A 19,140-nucleotide genomic window follows, 5' to 3' on the forward strand; every position below is an offset into this window, starting at 1 on the left:
CCGCCGCAGTCTTGCCGCCGCTGGGAGCTGTAGTCCCGCCGCCGGCGCGGGTTTAAAGGTCCGGCGGGCGCTCCCCCTGCCCTGCCCATGTCTCTCCTCGCCGCCGCCGTCGCGCAGTCGCTGCCTGGCTCCGCGCGCGGGGCAGGTACGGGAGCGCGGCGGGGTGGCCGAGCGGGGTCTGCGGGGGGAAGGTCCGCGCCCGGCGGCTGCCGCCCCTCCTGACGCTCCCCGCCGCCGGCCGGGACCCCTCACGGGTGGAGGGAGGGAGGGAGGGAGGGAAGGAAGGAGGGAGAGGCTGGGCCGTCTGCTCTGCCCCCTCCCCGCTCCCGTAGGGGCCCCCTCGGGCGGGAGCATCCCCCGTTCCCCGCCCCCTCCCCCGCCGTCGCCGAACAGGTGCAGGCGGCCCCCGCCTCTGCTTGGCCGCCGGGCCCTGCGACTTTCCCTCAGGGAGGGGACCCTGCCAGGTACCAGTCCCGTCCGCGCTGCCCAGAAGGGCGGTGGTTGGAACGGTAGAAGGGAAATGAATCCGTTTCAGTGGTGGTGTTGTCGATGACAAGGACAAGCGTCCTTGTAAGTGGCACTTGGTGCTCGATGGAGGCCCGGTGACTCCTGGCTTCTGTGTGCAAGTGGGGTGAGGGATGGCACGGCCGGTGGTAATGGCAACGCTCTCTTTTGAGTTTGTTGGTGTGCTTCCAAAGGGGAAAAGTCCTTCTAAGGTGCTTTTAAAATTTGTTGTATGTTCATAAATCAACTTAGACCGTCACAATCTGAAAAACTGGAAGATTAGAAGCTGAAAGGCCTTTATAGAGCAAAGAGGTGGATAGTAACTGGAAAGAAGTTGCCTTTCCAATTATCTCCACCATAGCTGTTTGTTTCCTGCCTCCACGTCATGCTCCCGAAGCAAAGGCAATAGCCTGTTTGGATTCAGAGGGTGTTGTGACATGACAGATTCTTGGAAAGATTAGTTAGTAAAAATCAACTTTTAAATTTCATTTTCAGGTTTTATTTTTAAAGAATAGCTTTTATATTAAGTTTTACTGTATGAAACTAATCTCTATACCTTGTGTAAATTACACTGCAGTTGCTGTTCAAGGTTGTAATTTTCAGGGCCAAGCCCGGGGTGCAACTGTGCAGCTGCATCAACCTACAGCTGTTCGTGGCTGAGATCAAGCTTTTGCATGTTTGTGACAGCAGACATCAGGTGGAATAGGAGGGCAAGTTTAGGGAATATTAAAACTGGATTCTTTGATCGTGCTGCCTTAGCTAGGGACAAATCAGTCTGGTTTTGAGAGTCTCTGGAGAGAGAAAAGTGTTGTCAAACTCTGTGTAAAACACCTGGACTTGGACTTGTAAGTAGTATTATGTGCATAATAGTAAGGGTGTTGTTAATTTTCTAATTGCTACAAATATCATAAAGAGGAACACTGAAGTATTTACAGAGATGTAAATGTTCCTCACAGGAGGTATAGAAACAGGTAGGAGGAAGGCATCAGCATCCTGTCCCAGAAAATTTATTTTGTACTTATTCTTGGGACCATAAAATTCAGTGTTGCTACCACTGCTGAGGAGTGTTGACTGTACAGTGGCCTGAGTAAACCACAGGGCCGTGACCTCCTCCTGGAAGAGATCCTAATACACACTGTCCCAATTACAGCTGTCTGCGGCATGTAAGAGCAATATTGGATATCAAGAGTTTCTGGTTCCTATTCTTGGTCTGGAATAAGCTCATTGTCTATTGGCCAGAACATTGAGTAGCTAGGCTAGCCTAGCTTAGTTTTTTTTATATTTATTGTCAAGTGTTACAAATGGAAATAGGGAAGCTGGTTTTATCTCTAGGAGTATGTGGTTTGTGCAGTTTCTGTATGTTTGCTTTGAAGTTGAAAGGATATGCTGGTTGCCTGCCATTTATGATAAAGGTCATAGTGGCTAATAATAGCTGTGAAGAATATTTACCTGAAGAAATGGAACCAGAACCCAGGATCACTTGGCTACCATTTGAGGCTAAGAATCTGTCTGTGACAAGGGTGGCTGCTTTGCTTTACCACTGGCACGGGAACATATTACAAGACTGGGCTGGACAAAACTTGAATATCAGGTCAAATAATGAGCACTCAGTAGGCTTGGACATATTTTTTTTTTTCCTTATAAATTCTATTGTTTTTTTCCAAATGTGAAAAATAAAATCTTAATAGGATAAAAGTGAAAGTAAAATTGGACAAGCTTTTTAGTGGTTTTAAACTAAAATTCGGTAGATTTACATTGAACATAAGGAACAAATCTTTTTCGATGAGGGTGGTAAAGTACTGGCACAGGTTGCCCAGAGAGAGGCCAGATTCCTCATCCCTGGAAACATTTAAGGTCAGGTTAAGCAACCCGATCTGGTTGAAGACATCCCTACCCATTGCAGGGAGGTTGGAGTAGAGGAGCTTTAAAGGACCCTTACAACCCAACACATTCTGTTATGGCAGACCCCTTAACATCCCATAAATAGCTTGAAGATTCTGAAATACCAAAACCAATTTGTGGAAACTGTTGGCCAGCATGGACTATATGTTCTTTGTCTACTCTTTCCAGAATCAAAATACTTATATAACCAACTGGTTTTAAAATCATAAAAAACCACTTCCTTACACCCAGACAGAGCAAGAGTTGTCATTTTATCCTTCTCTGTTCTCCTTAGCAAGACTGGATATGCAGCTGCTCTATTCAAATGCTTGCTTTATTCTCCCCCACAATCTTCTCCTTCACTCTTCCCCATCCCCATTTTCTCTTAATTTTCTTTCCACATTTTGTTCTTAATGCTTCCTTCTTTGCATTGGTAATTTCCACTGTAAATCTCAGATTGCCTCTTGCATTTTTTATTTTTTATCATTTTTAAACTATTGCTTCTTATATCATGCCTTAATAGATCCTTCTTTGTTTCTTCCTTCCGTTTCTCTGCTGTTCACTCTGCCTCACTCTGTCAGCTCTTACCTGCACCTGGCTGTCTGTGGCTACATTTGAGCTGAGAGGACTCTCCTGGGAACAGGCTCTGTTTGACCAGAGCAGAGTGAGGGAAAGTGGCTGCTCTTCCTGGAGCTTTGCCAGAGCTCAGCTCCCAGACACTGACTGGAGGTAGCAGCCATTTTAAGTAAATTCAGTAAAACTGCACATTTTAAGGCAAGTATAGAACTTTATGAAAATCACCAAAATATAAGCTCTTTAGGGCTTAAAATTGAGCCCTCAAATTGGCTATTGGATTTACTGCAAAATATCAACTTTTAAAAATACTAAATGGTTTGATAACAAATTTTAACAGATTTAAGCTTAATAAATAAGTTGACAAGCAATTACTGAAAGAATGACACGGAGGTAGATTAAATGTATATGTACATATGACTATTTCAGTGAGGCCTGAAAAAGAGGAAAAAAGGACAAATATTCTTGTATTTGTCCTGTAGGTATAAGGACCTGTCCCTTAACATGGTTCTTCTGACCTGGCAGTACTAAAAGTGTGGAAATTATTCACTGTTTACAAAAAAGCTAAGTAACCTGGCAATGTAGGAGTATTCTATTTTGGCAAAATGTTAACTGCTATGATAGCAATATGTAAAATTACATTACAAGGTCAGTTAGGCATGTTTCATCTTCTTGGTTCAATTTTTTAAAATATTAGTAGCCCTCAATTAATCTAAAGTGAAACTAATCTAAGTTGAAAAATGGGTTTCTACAATAAAACTTGTCTTCTTTTCAGTACCATAACACTTCATTTTAACCTTCAAGCTAGTTGGAATAGTCACTTTCTGTCAAAAAGACTAGCTTTGTTTGTTAGTCACAGGAGGCTTAAAGAGGCTTAAGTTGCATCGTAATGAATTCCTTAAAATAAAAATACACTTTATACAATGCTAATTGAATTCATTTGGCTTATTTGGGCCTTTCTTACATTTGTTTCTTTGGAACTGGCCCAGGTCAAGTAATTCATATACCAGATTGAATTCAGCTCTTGTGGTCTGATTCAGCAGTCATTACTATCTTTTAACTTCCAGTTATGAGGGAGTTGGTTGCTAGAAACAAAAAAAAAATGTTTTCTTCTAGTGGCTAGTTGATCAAAAACTGTCTTTTCATGTTGATTTTCTTTGGTTCTGGAGTGCTTTTTCTTATCCTAATGATTATGATGATCTATCAAGTGAAACTGTCTCGTGGGAAGAACTGACAGCAACAGTGTGGTCCCTTGCATGTGAATCCTCAAATCATCTGAAAAGCAATAACCCACAAGTAAATGAGGACATAAAGGAGGGGCATAGAATGCCAAGAGCCAGCCCTATGAGAGGTGGGATAGTTCATAAAGCTAAGTATTTTCACTTGCAGTAAGAAAGCAGTTTTGCTGCCTTTAATGATTCAGAGTAGCACAAACAGGTTAGAACAAGTGTTGAGAAACTCTTAATTACAGTGTTGATGTAGGGCAGGCAGACCATACAGTCCAACATAAACAGGGTGCAGAAAGCAGAGACATAAGTGTTAGAGCAACTCACTTTCAACTGCCCTAATTTATCTTTCTCAGCTTTAGTCATTTCTCTTTCATGCACAAAGCTATGCATATTTCATCCTTGGAAAATCAGCCTGCACTTTTAGGTATTTTCACACTTCTGATTTCAACTCTGTATTTCCTTATGAGCATTACTATTTGGTCTGAATAAGTAGTATTATGAATTACCCAGTATAAATATGCAGAATAATTCATGGACTAGTGAAAAACAGAACACCAAGTGCCAGTGAATGAAATTCTGAAAATTTTTCCTGACCTACATTAATGATCACAATATTAATATCTTATGAGAAGAACTCCTGTCAAGCTGTGTATTGATGTAGAGGCTGGGATATGTAGATGGTGGGTAGTGAAAGGGAGGAAGATGAAGTGTGGCACCACCATGTACAGAATAGATGGAATGTTAAATAGTAATATTAACACCTTGATTTTCTTCTGAGCAGATTATTTTTTTGGTAGACTTTTCAGTGTAGTAGCAACTCAGTAATGAAAAAGCTGTAATTTGAAAATTGGAAATTGTTCAAATAGTACAGCTTTTCACCTGTGTACTGATTTTGATTTGTTTTTAAATTTTCATACTTGACCTATTTGTGTTTCAGAATATATTTAGAAATTATATTATGAGACATTATTATTTAATATATTCTTCAGCTAAGCAACATGACACGATTTCCTTTGTAATAGCTGTAAATTTTATAGCTGGTATGAGCTTATAATTTATTTTTTATGCTAGGAGTTTGTAAGGTAAATTTGGAAATACTGGAATTATTTCTTTGTCTAGCAGTTGTTCTGAATAGGTGGCTGTTTGATCTGGGCTTCTAAATCAGACTGTTTAAAAGCTCATATTTAGTTAGTCACTTTCAGCTCGGTCTGTCAGATATTTTCTCAGAGCTGATGATTCAGATTGCAGCAGTTTTCCCTAGGAAGAGGGAGTGTGCACATATTTTTGTTTTTCCTTTCGAGCTCTCTTCCTTTCGGGAAGCAGCAGTGGAATGCTCTGTAGGTAAGACTTCAAACCCCATGATTCTTTGGGAGAGCATGCGCTGAAAGCTTCCAGTTGTCAAAGTGCTCTTGCCAGACTGGTCGACTGTTTGTCATATACCAAACCTGAAAGAAGAAAATAAATATACTGTCGTTTTGTTGATCTTTAAATACAGAAAATTCAAAGGTAACTGTTCCTTAAACATTTCTGTGTTGGCTGCGTGGGTTTCTGCATGCAAATGGAGTTGGTATTGCTGTGGGGATATAGATTTCCTGTACTGGATTGTGAATTTGTACAAATACTTACACCAGCAAATAATCAAGAGTACTGCATACTAGTCCAACATTAGACATTGACTGGCCTGTCTTTCAAAGTCATTTATTAACCAGTATTTTTTCATTTGGACTGGCTTCATTCATTAAAGTAAGGTCTTGACCTTGACAGGAGGGTTGAACTGTGCAGTGATTTTTGCCTTTAAGAAGCAATATGGAAGGGAATATGAACCACAGTTCTTAGGAGAAAGTTCATAACCAGCTAGCTAAGTCAAGGTACAGATTTGAAGCAACTGCTGTGCTAGCCACTATAGATAACCTAGTGACTAACTAATTTAAATATAACTTTATTGACGACAGAATTTTAACATTTCAGCTGCTGTGTTTTTCTCTCTAAGTGTATTTTTATACTGATAGCTCAGACCCAGGGGAGAGGGATACACATAATCCTTTTCTCCCTCTGATGTGGAATCATCAGTAGTTTTATGTAGCCTTAGGAGTAATAGTGATGTGGGTAGAAGTGAAGCTAATGGAAAGTTACACATACAGAGCGTGGTATATTGTGGTTTACTGCAGCATTGCTTTAAAATGCCTTGCAAGGTTTTCTGCACTCCCAGCAGCAGCAGCAGCGCTGCCTGGAACAGATGCAATGGTTTACCCTGTCCTTAGGAGCTTAATGTTGTCTCACAGCATAGTCTGCTCAGGAAGCCTTGCTGCTCGCTTTACATATTGAACTGGTAAATCAGGGGGAGCATAAGCAGTAACTTACTAGGTACCAGAAACCTCTCCTGTCATTCATTTTAACTAAAATGTGTTAAATGTGCCTCAGAAGATATTTAAAGGAAAGAACAAAAAATGTAAGATACACCTGGACTATGTGACGTCAGAAAGGACAGTGTCGACAGTTTCACACTTTGCCACCTTTTTTAAACAGTTAATTGATTTGGCGTTACATTGTTGCATTACAAAAACAATCCTGAAAAACGCGGTCTTAGGCATGTAAATGGCATGTGATTAACTCAATAGCAATGCAGTTAGGTATTCAGCAATGACCATCTTTGACATAGTTACTCAATTAAAGTAAGTGATTTGGGGCTCATTTAAAATACTTTTGAGATTTGGAATGATCTCCTCAATCGACTAAAGCCCTGCAAAATATGGAGGTTCCTGTTGTGATTTCATACAATCGCTGTTCATTGATGTCTGTATTGTATTAGTACTATTGGGTCTCAAAATAATAATAAAATTATGTGATCTGTCCTATAGAGCACCTTTTCTAGCAGATATAAGCCTCACCCATTCCACATACATTACCTTTCTAAAGTTTAAACGTATGTATTCATTTAGCAAATAATTTGCATCACTCGTCTTTGTCTTGTACATATAAAGATTATTTTTAACATGCAGCATGTGTATATTGTAAATATTTCGATTTTCCCTGGTTTTATATTTCATTTGAAAGGATTAGAAAGATCACAGTCTAATAATACCTCCCAGGTTGCTAATTTTGACCTTATGTTTTTCTAATGGACAAATCACCGATGATTTCATATGTATGTGTATAAATAGAGCGGGTATGTATATAAATAGAGCGAGTAGACAGCTATACCTTCAAGTAAAGGACTGCTTTGATGTAAAATAGCATTTTACGCGGAGAGATCGTAAGGTCACGGAAGGCAAATCTAACACCCATCGGTGGCTTTGTACACGAAGTGTCTCCGCCCCGCGGCCCCCCTTCCCGGCTGTGCCATCGCCTCCGCTGCCCGGAGCCGGCGCGGGCTGGGGCAGGAGCGGGCAGGAAGCGATTGTGCAGCGAGGAGCCGCTCCCGTATCAGCGCCAGCGTCCCTGGGCGCTCTCGCTCCGATAAACCTCAGTCACTGCAAGCTTGCTTGTTAATTAAGGAAAATCGGTACCCGGCTCCTTTAAAGGTCCCCTAATAGAAAAGGGGGTGGAGAAGAGCGAAGACTGGTGTCTTTTTAACCTTGCTGAAGGACGCAGCAGTATTTATTGACGTATGCAAATAACCAGGGGGAGGAGGTGGAGGAGGAGGGTGCTTGGAAAAACAGGAACCAGAATCAGTTTCTCATTGCAGGGTGAGAGCTCTGAGTTCCGGTGTAAGAGAAAAGAGACGTGGCGAAATTGCTGTATATCTCTGCCCTATAAGCACATCTCTCATTTAGATTGAAGGGAAACAAGGCATCAAAAAGGGTGAAGCATCTTAAAAAATATTTTAAAGGCAATCTAGCACGATCAAAGGTTACATATTCCTAAATGGGGGAGGGGGAAGATTACGGGTTTGCCTTGCAATATGCTGTAGCATAGTACATAGTACATAGGACGAGATTTTTGGCTGGCAAATGATTAAAACAGACTGGCTTGTGGTATGAATGACAATGTTAATAATCTGTCTTTGTGGTTTTTTTCCCCTACTGTTTCAGCTGCGCAAACCATGCAGGATGATTTACTGATGGACAAAAGCAAAGCCCAGCCCCAGCAGCAGCGGCAGCAGCAGCAGCAGCAAGATCCAAACTCAGCAGAAGCCCCCTCTACACCCATCTCGTCGGAGACACCCAAACCAGAAGACAACAGTTCAGTGACTAGTATCGGCACATCAGCTCCTTCCCAAAATAGCAAGGAGAAGATGCAGATGGAGTCTCCCATTTTGCCTGGCTTGAGCTTTCACCAGCCTCAACAAGAACCTGCAGCCGGCACCTCCTTGTCTCCCTCGTTTGGCAGCACCTGGTCTACAGGGACCACAAACACGGTGGATGATAGCTTTTTCCAAGGGATTACTCCAGTCAACGGGACAATGCTTTTCCAGAATTTTCCACACCACGTCAACCCTGTATTTGGTGGCACTTTCTCACCTCAGATTGGCCTAGCTCAGACTCAGCACCACCAACATCAGCAGCAGCAGCAGCAAGCTCAGCAGCAGCAGCAGCAGCGGAGGTCACCTGTGAGTCCTAATCAGGCACCTTTTGCCCAGAGAAATGCTGCTTACAGCCATCAGCCCATCATGACCAGCAAACCGTCTTCCTCCTCTGCTTCTTCTTCTTCCTCCTCCAGCTGGAATAACCATCAAAACGCAGCTTGGAGTACACCTTCCAACCCTTGGGGTGGGCTGCAGGCTGGTAGGGACCCTCGAAGGGCAGTTGGAGTGGGGGTTGGCGTGGGAGTGGGAGTCGGCGTGCCCTCCCCCCTCAATCCCATTTCACCCCTTAAAAAACCCTTCTCCAGCAATGTCATTGCCCCACCGAAGTTCCCACGGGCTGCACCCTTAACCCCCAAATCCTGGATGGAAGACAACGCGTTCAGGACGGACAATGGCAACAATCTGTTGCCTTTTCAGGTAAATGACTACACGCACCTTCTGCATGATGACAGCTATCACAAATTTGTATTTTTTGTAGGGCTGTGTTTCATGTTACTGTTCTGTCTGAGTGGCCTCTCCATAACTCATATTTTCATCAAATAGTCACCTTACATGAAAGAAGTGGGGTTGAACCTAGGGAGTGCATACACAAAGATTTCAAATTCTAGATTAAGGTTTAAAATCTTATTTTTCTTGTAACTTACTGTTAAATGTGCCGCATGGAGGTTTTTTATTGTTGTTTTTTGCTCTTTCTTTAGCATCTGAAAGGTAGTAGCCTTCATGAAAAACAGGTTCAGCAGACTATGTTCCCTTTGGTGCTGTGTTAGAATTTTTTTTCATATTCTCCCATATGTGAGAAAGCTGAGATGTTGAAATTGCTGGCTTCAGTTTTCTAGCTGGGCTGTTAATTTTAACCAAAGATGCTTCTTGACCTGAAATTCAGTTGATTATTTTATCACCATTGCAATAACTAATTGTCCTTATGTTGTGGTGGGATTTAACAGGGAGTCTGTTTGCATAAGGCATCCATATGAAAAGCTGTGTACATCTAATACGTACACCCTGCTGTTATATTCACAGTGGACGTTTTGAATACATCTCAAAGCAGCGTGGGTGTGTATGGAAAGAGTGGCGTATCTGTCCTTTCCAGTAAGGAAATGCCTAATACAATTGACATGATTTTGAAATGGCAGGGAGGTATTGTATGAAATAAACCATTTTATGCTGTTCAGAATATTTGCAGAGAAAAGAGACAATAGGACACGACCTTCAGAGCCATATTGCAATGGAGTCTATTTACTAGCTACATAGCTCTGAAATATTTAAAGCTGCAGTGCCCTTCACTGTTTTTTTTAAATCTATGACGACAAAGCAGATCAATTGCAGCTGAAACTGGGCCAAATGGAAGATTTGCAATTTTAATGCAGAATGAAACCTGTCATGGTGTGAAATCCATTTTAGGTTGAAAAAAAGCAGAGCTTGCAGTTATATCTATACTAGGTGAAGTGAATCCTGGACTTTTCCTAGCTTAGCTGTTTTGGTGTCAGACAAGTCAAAATTTTGTGCTTTGAAATACAGTTAAATCATTCATATGCGCTTGCTCTTTAGGTAGTTGTTTTCTCAAGGAAGTATGATCTCTCAAAAATTTTCAACTTACCAGTTTGGTAAGAATAGCATTCAGATTGTCACTTAGTTTTAGAAGCACAGTAAAAAAAAAAAAAAAAAATCAAACAAATGCACCTGCACCCCCATTACTTTAGGAGACTGTTGAAGTAAAATATATGCACTTTCCAGTCCTATTCAAAGAGGACATCTTATAGTCAGCCCTGAAATTTCATTTTGCTGCTTCATTCTATTTAAAGGGAGAGTTGCAATTTTTTTATTGGCTGCCCTAAATGAAGGTGGAGTGGCTTCTGGTGAGCTGCTGGTTAATGTCTCTGAAGCACTTAAGGCTGGAGGAAGATTACACTTTAGACACAATATGCCTGGTGTAAATACTATGTTGCACAGAGCACAGCACCACAAAAGCTAATAGCTCCCAGTCATTTCTTAGGAGTGGGAAATGTGTTTCAGTTTACAAGTATTCTTAATTGTCTACATGTAAAACATTACAAATTTTGGTATGTTTGAATTAGTTGTGAAAACAACAGTAAATGATCTTATTTCTGTGGTTTGGTTAGTGAGATACATCTTTAATGAATACAGAACTTTATTACTGTGACTGTATATTGTCACAAATTAAACTGGCAGCTATTGACTCATCACGAGGAAGAAAAATAGCTAACTGTTTTTAAAGAAAAGTTCTTTTGATTTGGAAATTAATGTTTCAAAAAACTAAAGTATTAGCCAATATGTAAAATTGGAAACTTGTTTTCTTCTTTGTGAATTTAACCTGGTATTTTCATGTTCAACTGAAAGCAAATGCTTAGGCTATTCTCAGTACCAGCTGGTATAACAGTCTGATTTCTGAGACTCAGAACACTTGTAATTTCTTTTTCCTATTAGGTTCTTTTTTTTTTTTTTTTTTTTTTAATACAAGCTGCTGAATTTTGCTTATTAAAAATTGTAATCTGGGTTAATGTTGATTGCTACTATACTTAACAAAATGCCAGACATCTTGAAACCATACTACTGGTAGGAGGCAGCTGTTTAGTTACGCTGATAAAAATGAAATTCAATTCAGTCTAAGAGTTTAATATTTGCTGCCAAGGTTCTGGTTGTCTTTTCTCTTCTTTTCCCCCCTAAATTGGGCAATATGTTGACACAGTAAGTTCTGCTTGTCAGCACTATCAAGTAGTTCTGGCAGGTTTGTCCATTTACATCTGCCACCCTCCATAACTGTGTGGTTTTGAGCTACTTTAGAAACACCTTCTAGTAAACTTTCTAGCAAAGCACTTATGCACATTAGCAAGTTCTTTGTTCTTTTGTTTATCTTAACATAAACCTGTTACTTTATGTTAAGATTATGAGTCTTTTAAGAAAGAAGAAAACTATTAATATGTTCACTTTTTGAAATAACATCGGGGAGAGCTGTTTTTTAGTTCAGGTCTTTGCAGTGATCACAAATTTTGATCAGAAATGATCTATAACTGAGATTTGTGTTCTGAGTCTGTAATATTTGAAGACAGTTGATACTCAGCTATTGATATATGTTGTTCTAGGAAAAAATGTTCAATTTGAAAATATTTCTCTTAAAACATGTATATAATGCAATATGCTAGATATTTTCATCCCTTTATTTGAGTAATACTTTAGCGCATCTTGTACGTTAAAACCAATTGGTGTCTGTCCCAAGGAGTTGTGCTGCAGAACATATCAGAAGTTTTAAAATGCTACTTGGTAGGAATTATCCTGGTGTTTGCCTTGTGATTGGTTGGAAAGGCCATTAAAAATGCTTTGAAGGAAACCATATTCATATACTTATTGGGAAAAATTGACTGCAATGTATAAAAAAAACCCCAGAGATACAAAGCTGATAGTTGAAAGCAAAAAGAGAAGTGATCAGTCTGGAGTGAAATGTAATGCAGCAAGTAAGAGCTGGAGACGAGATCATGGAGCAGATGTGGAACTAGGCCAGATAGGAAGTACAAAAACATGGCCAGCTTGTTCTTCTGAATGTTCTTTGGCTTCTGAGTGGTTCAGGTGAAGGGTCTCTGACTGTCGTGTGGCAAGTGGTCAGGTTGTGCTATTATGTTAGGTGATCCTCAGCTCTGGCATTTGAGGCTGGCATTCTCCCTGGATCACCATTCTCCTGGCACTGGCTCAGTTCCATTTTCCAGCAGAGTGGTGGGGCTTGTACAGAACTATTGTCATCTCCTGCTTCTGAGCTGCTTCCACTATTCTCTTTCCCTTCACTCATCTCAGGTAAATAGTGTATTCCTTTCAGCTTTTGACCATGTGAAGATATTGGGACACGGCTTGTGGGGTTAGGAGGATTGATAGTGCCTGAAATAGATCCATGGAGGGAAGGATAAGACATTCTCTTTGCAGGGAAGATACAGAAGGAGTTAAATGTTTGCAGACCAGTATTCTAATTAAGTATTTCTACCTTGTGGATTTTTAGTTATAGCAACACTGCAACAGTTTTCCAGAAACTGTGCTGAGTTTTGCCGTTTTCCAAGTAATGTTGTTTAGAAACAAAAAAAGCTTTGCAGTTTGTGCTCTGAAGATTCTGGCATGCATCAAACCATTCTTGGCAGCTTTACTGATAAATATTTTCCTAGCAGAAATAAATAAGGTGGTGTTTATTGTGTACAAAGATAGTTTTAATATGCTATCTTTTGCATGGAGACTGAGAAAGTACTTTTGGGCATGTCTTTTGTTGTGGTGTTCTTTTCCTCATTGTTTTCAGTTGGAATTAATCTGGACCAGATAAAATTATAAGCTAAATTTAGAAAATTTATATAATTTCAATATTTCATACTTAAACAAAATGCCAATTCTAATATGCAGTGAGTTTGTGTTTAAATATGTGTATGTATGTATAAATATAGACTTCAAGTGTTGAAACGTTTATGAATGTAACAGTTAAAGTTTTGTGTTTATGAGTAAAGGAGTTTTACTGGCTAATACACTGGTGACTAATTTAAAAAACCTTTTCTAAATCTAGAGGGTTTTTTCAGTCAGAAATAGTTGTATGCAACTATGTAATAAGTCTATTTAAAGATGAATTTTTAAAACACTGTATTTCTTTAGTCTAAATTTGTCATTCTGGGCTCTAACGTCTTGATAGTTTTATAGGTAATCACAGTAGTGTTTCTGTTACCTTAAAAACTATTTCTTAACATGTAGTGCAGTCTTAATTTTTCTTGCATGATGACGCACAAGTACTGACAGCCTGCAATTTTATGTACAAAAAGAAAAGAAAAAGCGGAAAGTACTTAGGTCTGCTTTTATTTCCCCCCCCACCTTTCTTACATGCTTCTGTTGGTACTGTTAGCTATCACTGTTTGTAGCCAGATTCTGAATACTAAAATGTGGAAACACGTATTGTGACATCTCAGTAGTCTTCCAGTGTAACAGATACAAGTAACACATGATGTCCTAGCTAAGCAGTTGTGAAGTGTTTTACAATTATTTGCTAGATTTTAAATTTGATTGAATTGTAAATGTCTGCATTTTCAAATTAACTAAAGCATAGTAATGGTACAGGAAAAAAAGCACATGGCTGTTTCATACTCAAAGTGGGATGATTGAGCACTAATTGCTTATTGATCAGAGTTTTGATTTAGAGTAACCAGTCATAGTTAAGCTGTCAGAGTTAGTGAAGGTAGAGGAAAGGTCTGAGTTCAGTAATCAGCTGATATTCTGATCAACTCCATACACAGACAGGACTTCCTTAAAAACATTAAAAGTATTAATATCGAACAGTGAATCAGTAATTCTGTCTTAAAGATTTGATAAAAGATTTTTCTTTCTTTGGGAGGAACTGTAGAAGGGAAGGTGAAGGGCATGGAATTCGTTTTGCTATTTCCCTTCTTGGATCATCTCTCCCAGTTTTCATGTTTTTGCCTAGACTGCTTTTGTGAATGGAATGTAAGAGGAAGAGAGACCTCAAAAAGTAGTGTTTTCAGGTTCTGGTGGTTTTCATGGAAAAAAAAGAGTTTGCTGAATGAATGATGAATATTTCCATTTGTTAGCAGTTGGGAAAATAGCTCTCCTTACATTAAGTTCACTCAAGAGTAATTCCTAGCAGACCTATACTAAGGGGGAGCTAAAATATAGCGCTGTTTAGTTTAAAGTTTGAAAGTGATCTGAATTTTGCTTCTATTCTAGACTTTACGGTTTTTAGGCTATCTTACACATTCTGTACCTAAATTTAGGATAGTATTGCCACATTTTGTTTCATTATTTTTTTAAATCTAATTTTTCCGTGTTTTAAAAAAGCATTGCTTTTAAGCAATTGTTAAAATGCTGTACGTACTGGTACTAAGCAGTTGTCTCGGTAGTTAGAAGAATGTAAAATTTTTGTATATAGAATTAGATCTTCATTTGTGTAATCATTTTATTATTATGTGTAAATTTTAGAATTTTAAAAATGCAAGCTGTGAAAGGTCACAGAAATGTTGCTTGTGTTTGGTCAGACTTGGTCAATGTTTTCATTTTCATAAGTTTCAGTTAGATGAGTCTCTCTTTTCCTACAAGCCAGAAGTAGAATTTGTAAATCACAATTAATTGATGTCTTCCTTTTCCTCCTTGTTGTGGACAAGTGACTTTGTCCCTTTACTGCATGTTTCTCAAACACATTCCAGAAATAAAGTTGTCAATTTTTTTAAGATCTTACAGGAGAGAAGCACTGTGCCAATCAGGATAGATATTGATCTGCTTTGTCACAACAGTGTTAGAAGAGATGATGTGAAGTGCATTCTACAGAGGTAAATAGGCACAGAGTTTGGGAAATTCATTTTCTTCTCAATGTTCAATCTGAGAAGACTGAAAAATTGTAGTTTTTTCTAAAATATTTAGAAAATGGGTCTTTGAAAACAGAACATCCACTGCAGTCTCTTAAGTTTGCTGTTTGTGTGAATCTCAAATTAGGTGTGAAAAAGTGAAGACAGCAAATTGGTTCCTGTGAAAACTTTTAGTTTATGCTACATAGAAATTAGTCAGGAATTAAGAATTTCATCAGGGAAGAGAAAAGAAGTAAAATTTTAAATTTATTTGATACCCACTTTTCCTTCAACTGTGTATATCGTTCTCCATAAATCTTCCAGATTCTTACTCCTTCCAGGTCTTACTCCTTCCCTTTCTATTTTTTTTTTCCTGGATGGCTTTGCAAAATTTGCAGGAATTTGCAACAATTTTCTTTTAAATTCCTAGATTTTAAATAACTACTTAAGCAAAACCACAGATTCTGTTGTATGTCAGTATGATAAACTGTACATGATTCATCACCCAAGTTAGGAAGCTTTTGATCAGCTCTACAGTTCTGGTCTCTTGGTTTAACAAAGTTAATGAAAATTATGTATACAGAGCACTGTCAATAGGTTTTAGTGGGCATGGCTACTTTTCTTTATTTTATCCACCCCTGAACTATTTGGCTGCTTTCAAACATCTATTTCTTCCTGTTCCTGAATTTTGATTTATTTTTTTTTTTCCCAGTGAGGTTTCTCATTTGAATTGGCCTATTCCCCTTTCTGTGGCAAAGCTTCAGGTTACAGAGGAAGGCCCAATAAATGCCTGTAGTTGTAAGCCGAATCATAGTCACTTAGTCCTGTGCAATATTATTAGTATGAGGGGTTTTAAGTAGGTTTAATCAAATTCAGGGAGAATGTAATTTTCAGAAATACTGGCTGTTCCAAATTCTAGAAATTTAGATATTTTAACCAAGTGATAAATTAGTCTGAACATGCAGAACTGATTTTCTTTCCTCATGCCCAAACTGAGCTTCCAAAATGTATGTCTAGGGATGGATTTTCACAAAATTGACAAAAAACCCACATCTGACTTAAATGAGAAAAGCATTCATTATGGCTTTATTGTGGACCATTTATATTTGATTTTGTTTTCTGTCATAAATGGATGTTCTGGTGAAATTCACATTTCTTACATGGAAGAATTACTTACTCAGCTTAAAAAGATTCATCCTAAAAAGTTATTTTTGGCAACACTGTAGGCAAGTTAAAGCCAATCTTTTATGAGATCGATTATGAGAAATGTCAGACAACAAAGAAATTCACCCACCTAAGCTCTCTTGGTTTTATTCTCTGAGTGAAGCTCTTTTTTGCAGGTAAGACTCATTTTCTAAAGAAAGTCTTTGAAATTGTACCTTCTTCTGAAAATTGCTGAAATAAACAGGGTAAATATTTTGTTTTAAAACACTTGAATGATTAAATACTGTTTTGGATTAAATGAAAATTCCTAATTCCTTGTTGAAAGTAACTGCTTCATTCTGCTGAAGTATCTTGCTTTGAGAAGGAGATGTGTTAAAAGCATTAATGAATTAACGTGGAGTTAGCTAGTGTTGCTCCCATTTACTACATGACCTTTACATTTGTAAAGGGTTAACAAATTTTTAATGTATTAAGTGATTATTAGCATGTTAACAGATGGCTTATAAGCAAGTATCATCTATTGATGTGCTTAGTAAGCATTAAGGTGTGTAATAACCAATCATGTAAAATGTTTATAGCACACTTTGTGGGTTTGGAATTTTTTTAACTACTTATAAAGATAACTTTTAGTTTTAAAGTCATGATGACTGCAACAGTCTGACCTAATTAATTCACCTTGCTAAATAATTCTCTTGCTCATGCATTCTCTCCAGGATCATATTGTTTCTTCCTGTGACAATTGAAAAAAAAAAATTGAGAACAGTGAGACCTCTCACAGTAACTGAAAGGGTTTTTCTTAAAACTCACAAAGCCAGAAGTAGCAGCTGACTGTGCAGCAGAAAGACTAAGAGAGAACAAGAGAGTAGAGGAAACAAAAGTCAGGAACAAGAAAAAGTAGGACTTTTATAGTACAGAATGGAAGGGAAGCTGTGGCATTTTCAAATATGACAATCCAACATGGCAATATACCCATTAACTTTCTGTGGATGAGAATTTCTGCAAATAGAATCTTGAAAAGTTTGGACCTGATTCAACATTTAGTGATAAGGGTCCTCAGGTGGGTGGCCTCTGCTGCTTTTGGCTGCTGATAAATAAAGCCGTACCTGTGACTTTTGAGTAAAAAAATCTGCCATAATTGTCAGCAGATTTTACAGGTGATGTTTTGATGCAACTTTCTGCAGACCAGTCTTACTTCCCTTGTCTAAACAGGAACACACTCTTCTGACATGGTTTTACTAAGTAGTAGATGACTTATATAACAACTTTTTCTTTCTAGGCAAGGGAGAAGTACCTGCTGTTGTGTATGCCATTCAAAACTTCTTGAAAATTGATTATAGTAAATTTTACATGTTTTTGAAAGGCTTCACTTTGTATAGAAACTGGAAAGTTTTCTTGCAAATTATTTTGCTTGCACAGTAGCTTTGTTTGAATATAAACTTGAACTGGTGAATGTCTCAAAATACAGCTCAGTCCTTGGCTCCACTGGACATGTAGAGAAATGAGAATTAATTTAAAAGAAAAAACACAGTGAAAATAGCTATTTTTATGAATACAGGCATACATAGATGCAAAAGGCAACCATATGAGATACATAGTTTTTCATACAACCTACAATTTTGTTTACTTTTTCACACATAACATTTATATTTATGGTTTCTATTTGTCCAGAAATTGACTGAAAAATTCCTGTATTTCTCCTTTCTGTGTCATTCTTACTGGTTGATGAGGTCCACTTTTGGGTGAAGACTGAGTCCTTGAGGTTGTGACCTTGTAGTTAGTGCTATTAAATATTAGTCTGTTTTGCTGCAGTTCTTCAGCTCTTTTTGTATGATGAGCTTATCTCCTCTGGGTTGATGATGTCTTGTAAATATTATTATTGTGTTTCTACTTTAATAACCTACTGCTCACTCCAAGTATCTCAAGTGATCTCAACAAAACTGGTCTCAAGATTTGCCCTTAAGAAACAGCATTATTCACTTTTCTTTAGCAGATTCTGTTGAGTGCTAGCAGTTCTTTCCTGTTTTGCCATTTTCTTTCTTATCTCAATTGCACTGGTTACGTTTTTGTCTCCATTTATGTGGTCACTTTGCCTGTAGCACCATGTGAAATGCTCAGTGGAGATCCCGGTTAGATCAGCCGTGTCCTAATCTTTCAAGAAGCAGGAATCATCTTTTCCAGGGTATTGCTTCAGTAACGCATAATGCTACATTATTTCTGCTCTGTTCTTCCTAAGAGACAAAATGCTTGAATTTCAGTCATAAAAACTAGAAACAGTGTTTGTCATCTCTAGTTTCATATCCTACATCAATTATTGCATTTCTTTAATTTTTATTTTGCTGGTCAGATCTAGAAAGTGGTGACAGTGTTACTTAGTCTAGTGTTAGTAGTTCCATTGTTGGCCTTACTGACTCTGGCTCCTTTTGGTTATGATGTTGCCATGCACCTCATCAATTACTGAGCTGGATAGATGACATTGCTTTCTCTTACTATTTATCTGTCTTCTCTGTTTACTCTTCTTTACCTGAGTTTCCTCTGTGAATGTGAGGAACAGTTATGGCGGCTACATTATTGTCTCCTGACTTCTTCTGGTGTTTTAAATTTTTTTTTTCTCAGTCTTGCTAGACTTTTTTTAGACATTGGTTGTTGAAGGTATTCATGCTGATTTTCCTACAGTTTCCCTGAATATATGTAAGTGGATGAACATCCCAGTTCTTTCCTTGTCGCAACATTTTCTTAAGGCGCCTGTCAGTTTTTATTACCCTATGCAAAAAAAAAAAAGGAGAATTCTGTTGCAAGTCAGGCAGGCTTTTATCTCAAGACATTTTTCCTGTCTGGAGCAATCTTTACTAAATTTGCCATGTGCTAATCAGTTTAGCTCTTATGATGTAAAAGGAAAGTGCTTTTCCTGCTCCTATGAATATGGTTTTCAATTTCT

General features: G+C 38.5%; 1 protein-coding gene and 1 long non-coding RNA gene across 9 annotated transcripts in view; one reads left to right on the forward strand and one right to left on the reverse strand.

Moving 5' to 3' along the window:
- Positions 1 to 2: 2 nt before the first annotated feature.
- The window catches only part of CPEB3 (cytoplasmic polyadenylation element binding protein 3), an 80,926-nt gene continuing 61,788 nt past the window's right edge, over positions 3 to 19,140 (forward strand). For 2 of the 8 annotated variants that reach the window (XM_015632562.2, XM_015632565.2), the window contains exons 1-2: positions 3 to 145; positions 8,219 to 9,129. In XM_015632562.2, the coding sequence (XP_015488048.1) occupies positions 88 to 145; positions 8,219 to 9,129 (969 nt within the window). In that variant the 5' untranslated portion in view covers positions 3 to 87. Of the gene's footprint in view, positions 146 to 7,812; positions 7,989 to 8,218; positions 9,130 to 19,140 lie in introns of those variants that run through there. The other 6 variants (XM_015632563.2, XM_033515844.1, XM_033515845.1 and 3 more) reach the window with 4 other exon arrangements.
- On the reverse strand, positions 4,347 to 7,596 carry LOC117244684. Its single transcript, XR_004498197.1, has 2 exons — positions 7,389 to 7,596; positions 4,347 to 5,632 (listed from the first exon to the last, which is right to left on the reverse strand). It is a non-coding gene; the product is annotated as an uncharacterized LOC117244684 (long non-coding RNA).

The sequence above is a fragment of the Parus major genome, chromosome 6 (genome assembly GCF_001522545.3).
Source record: "Parus major isolate Abel chromosome 6, Parus_major1.1, whole genome shotgun sequence".
Taxonomy (NCBI): Eukaryota; Metazoa; Chordata; class Aves; order Passeriformes; family Paridae; genus Parus; species Parus major.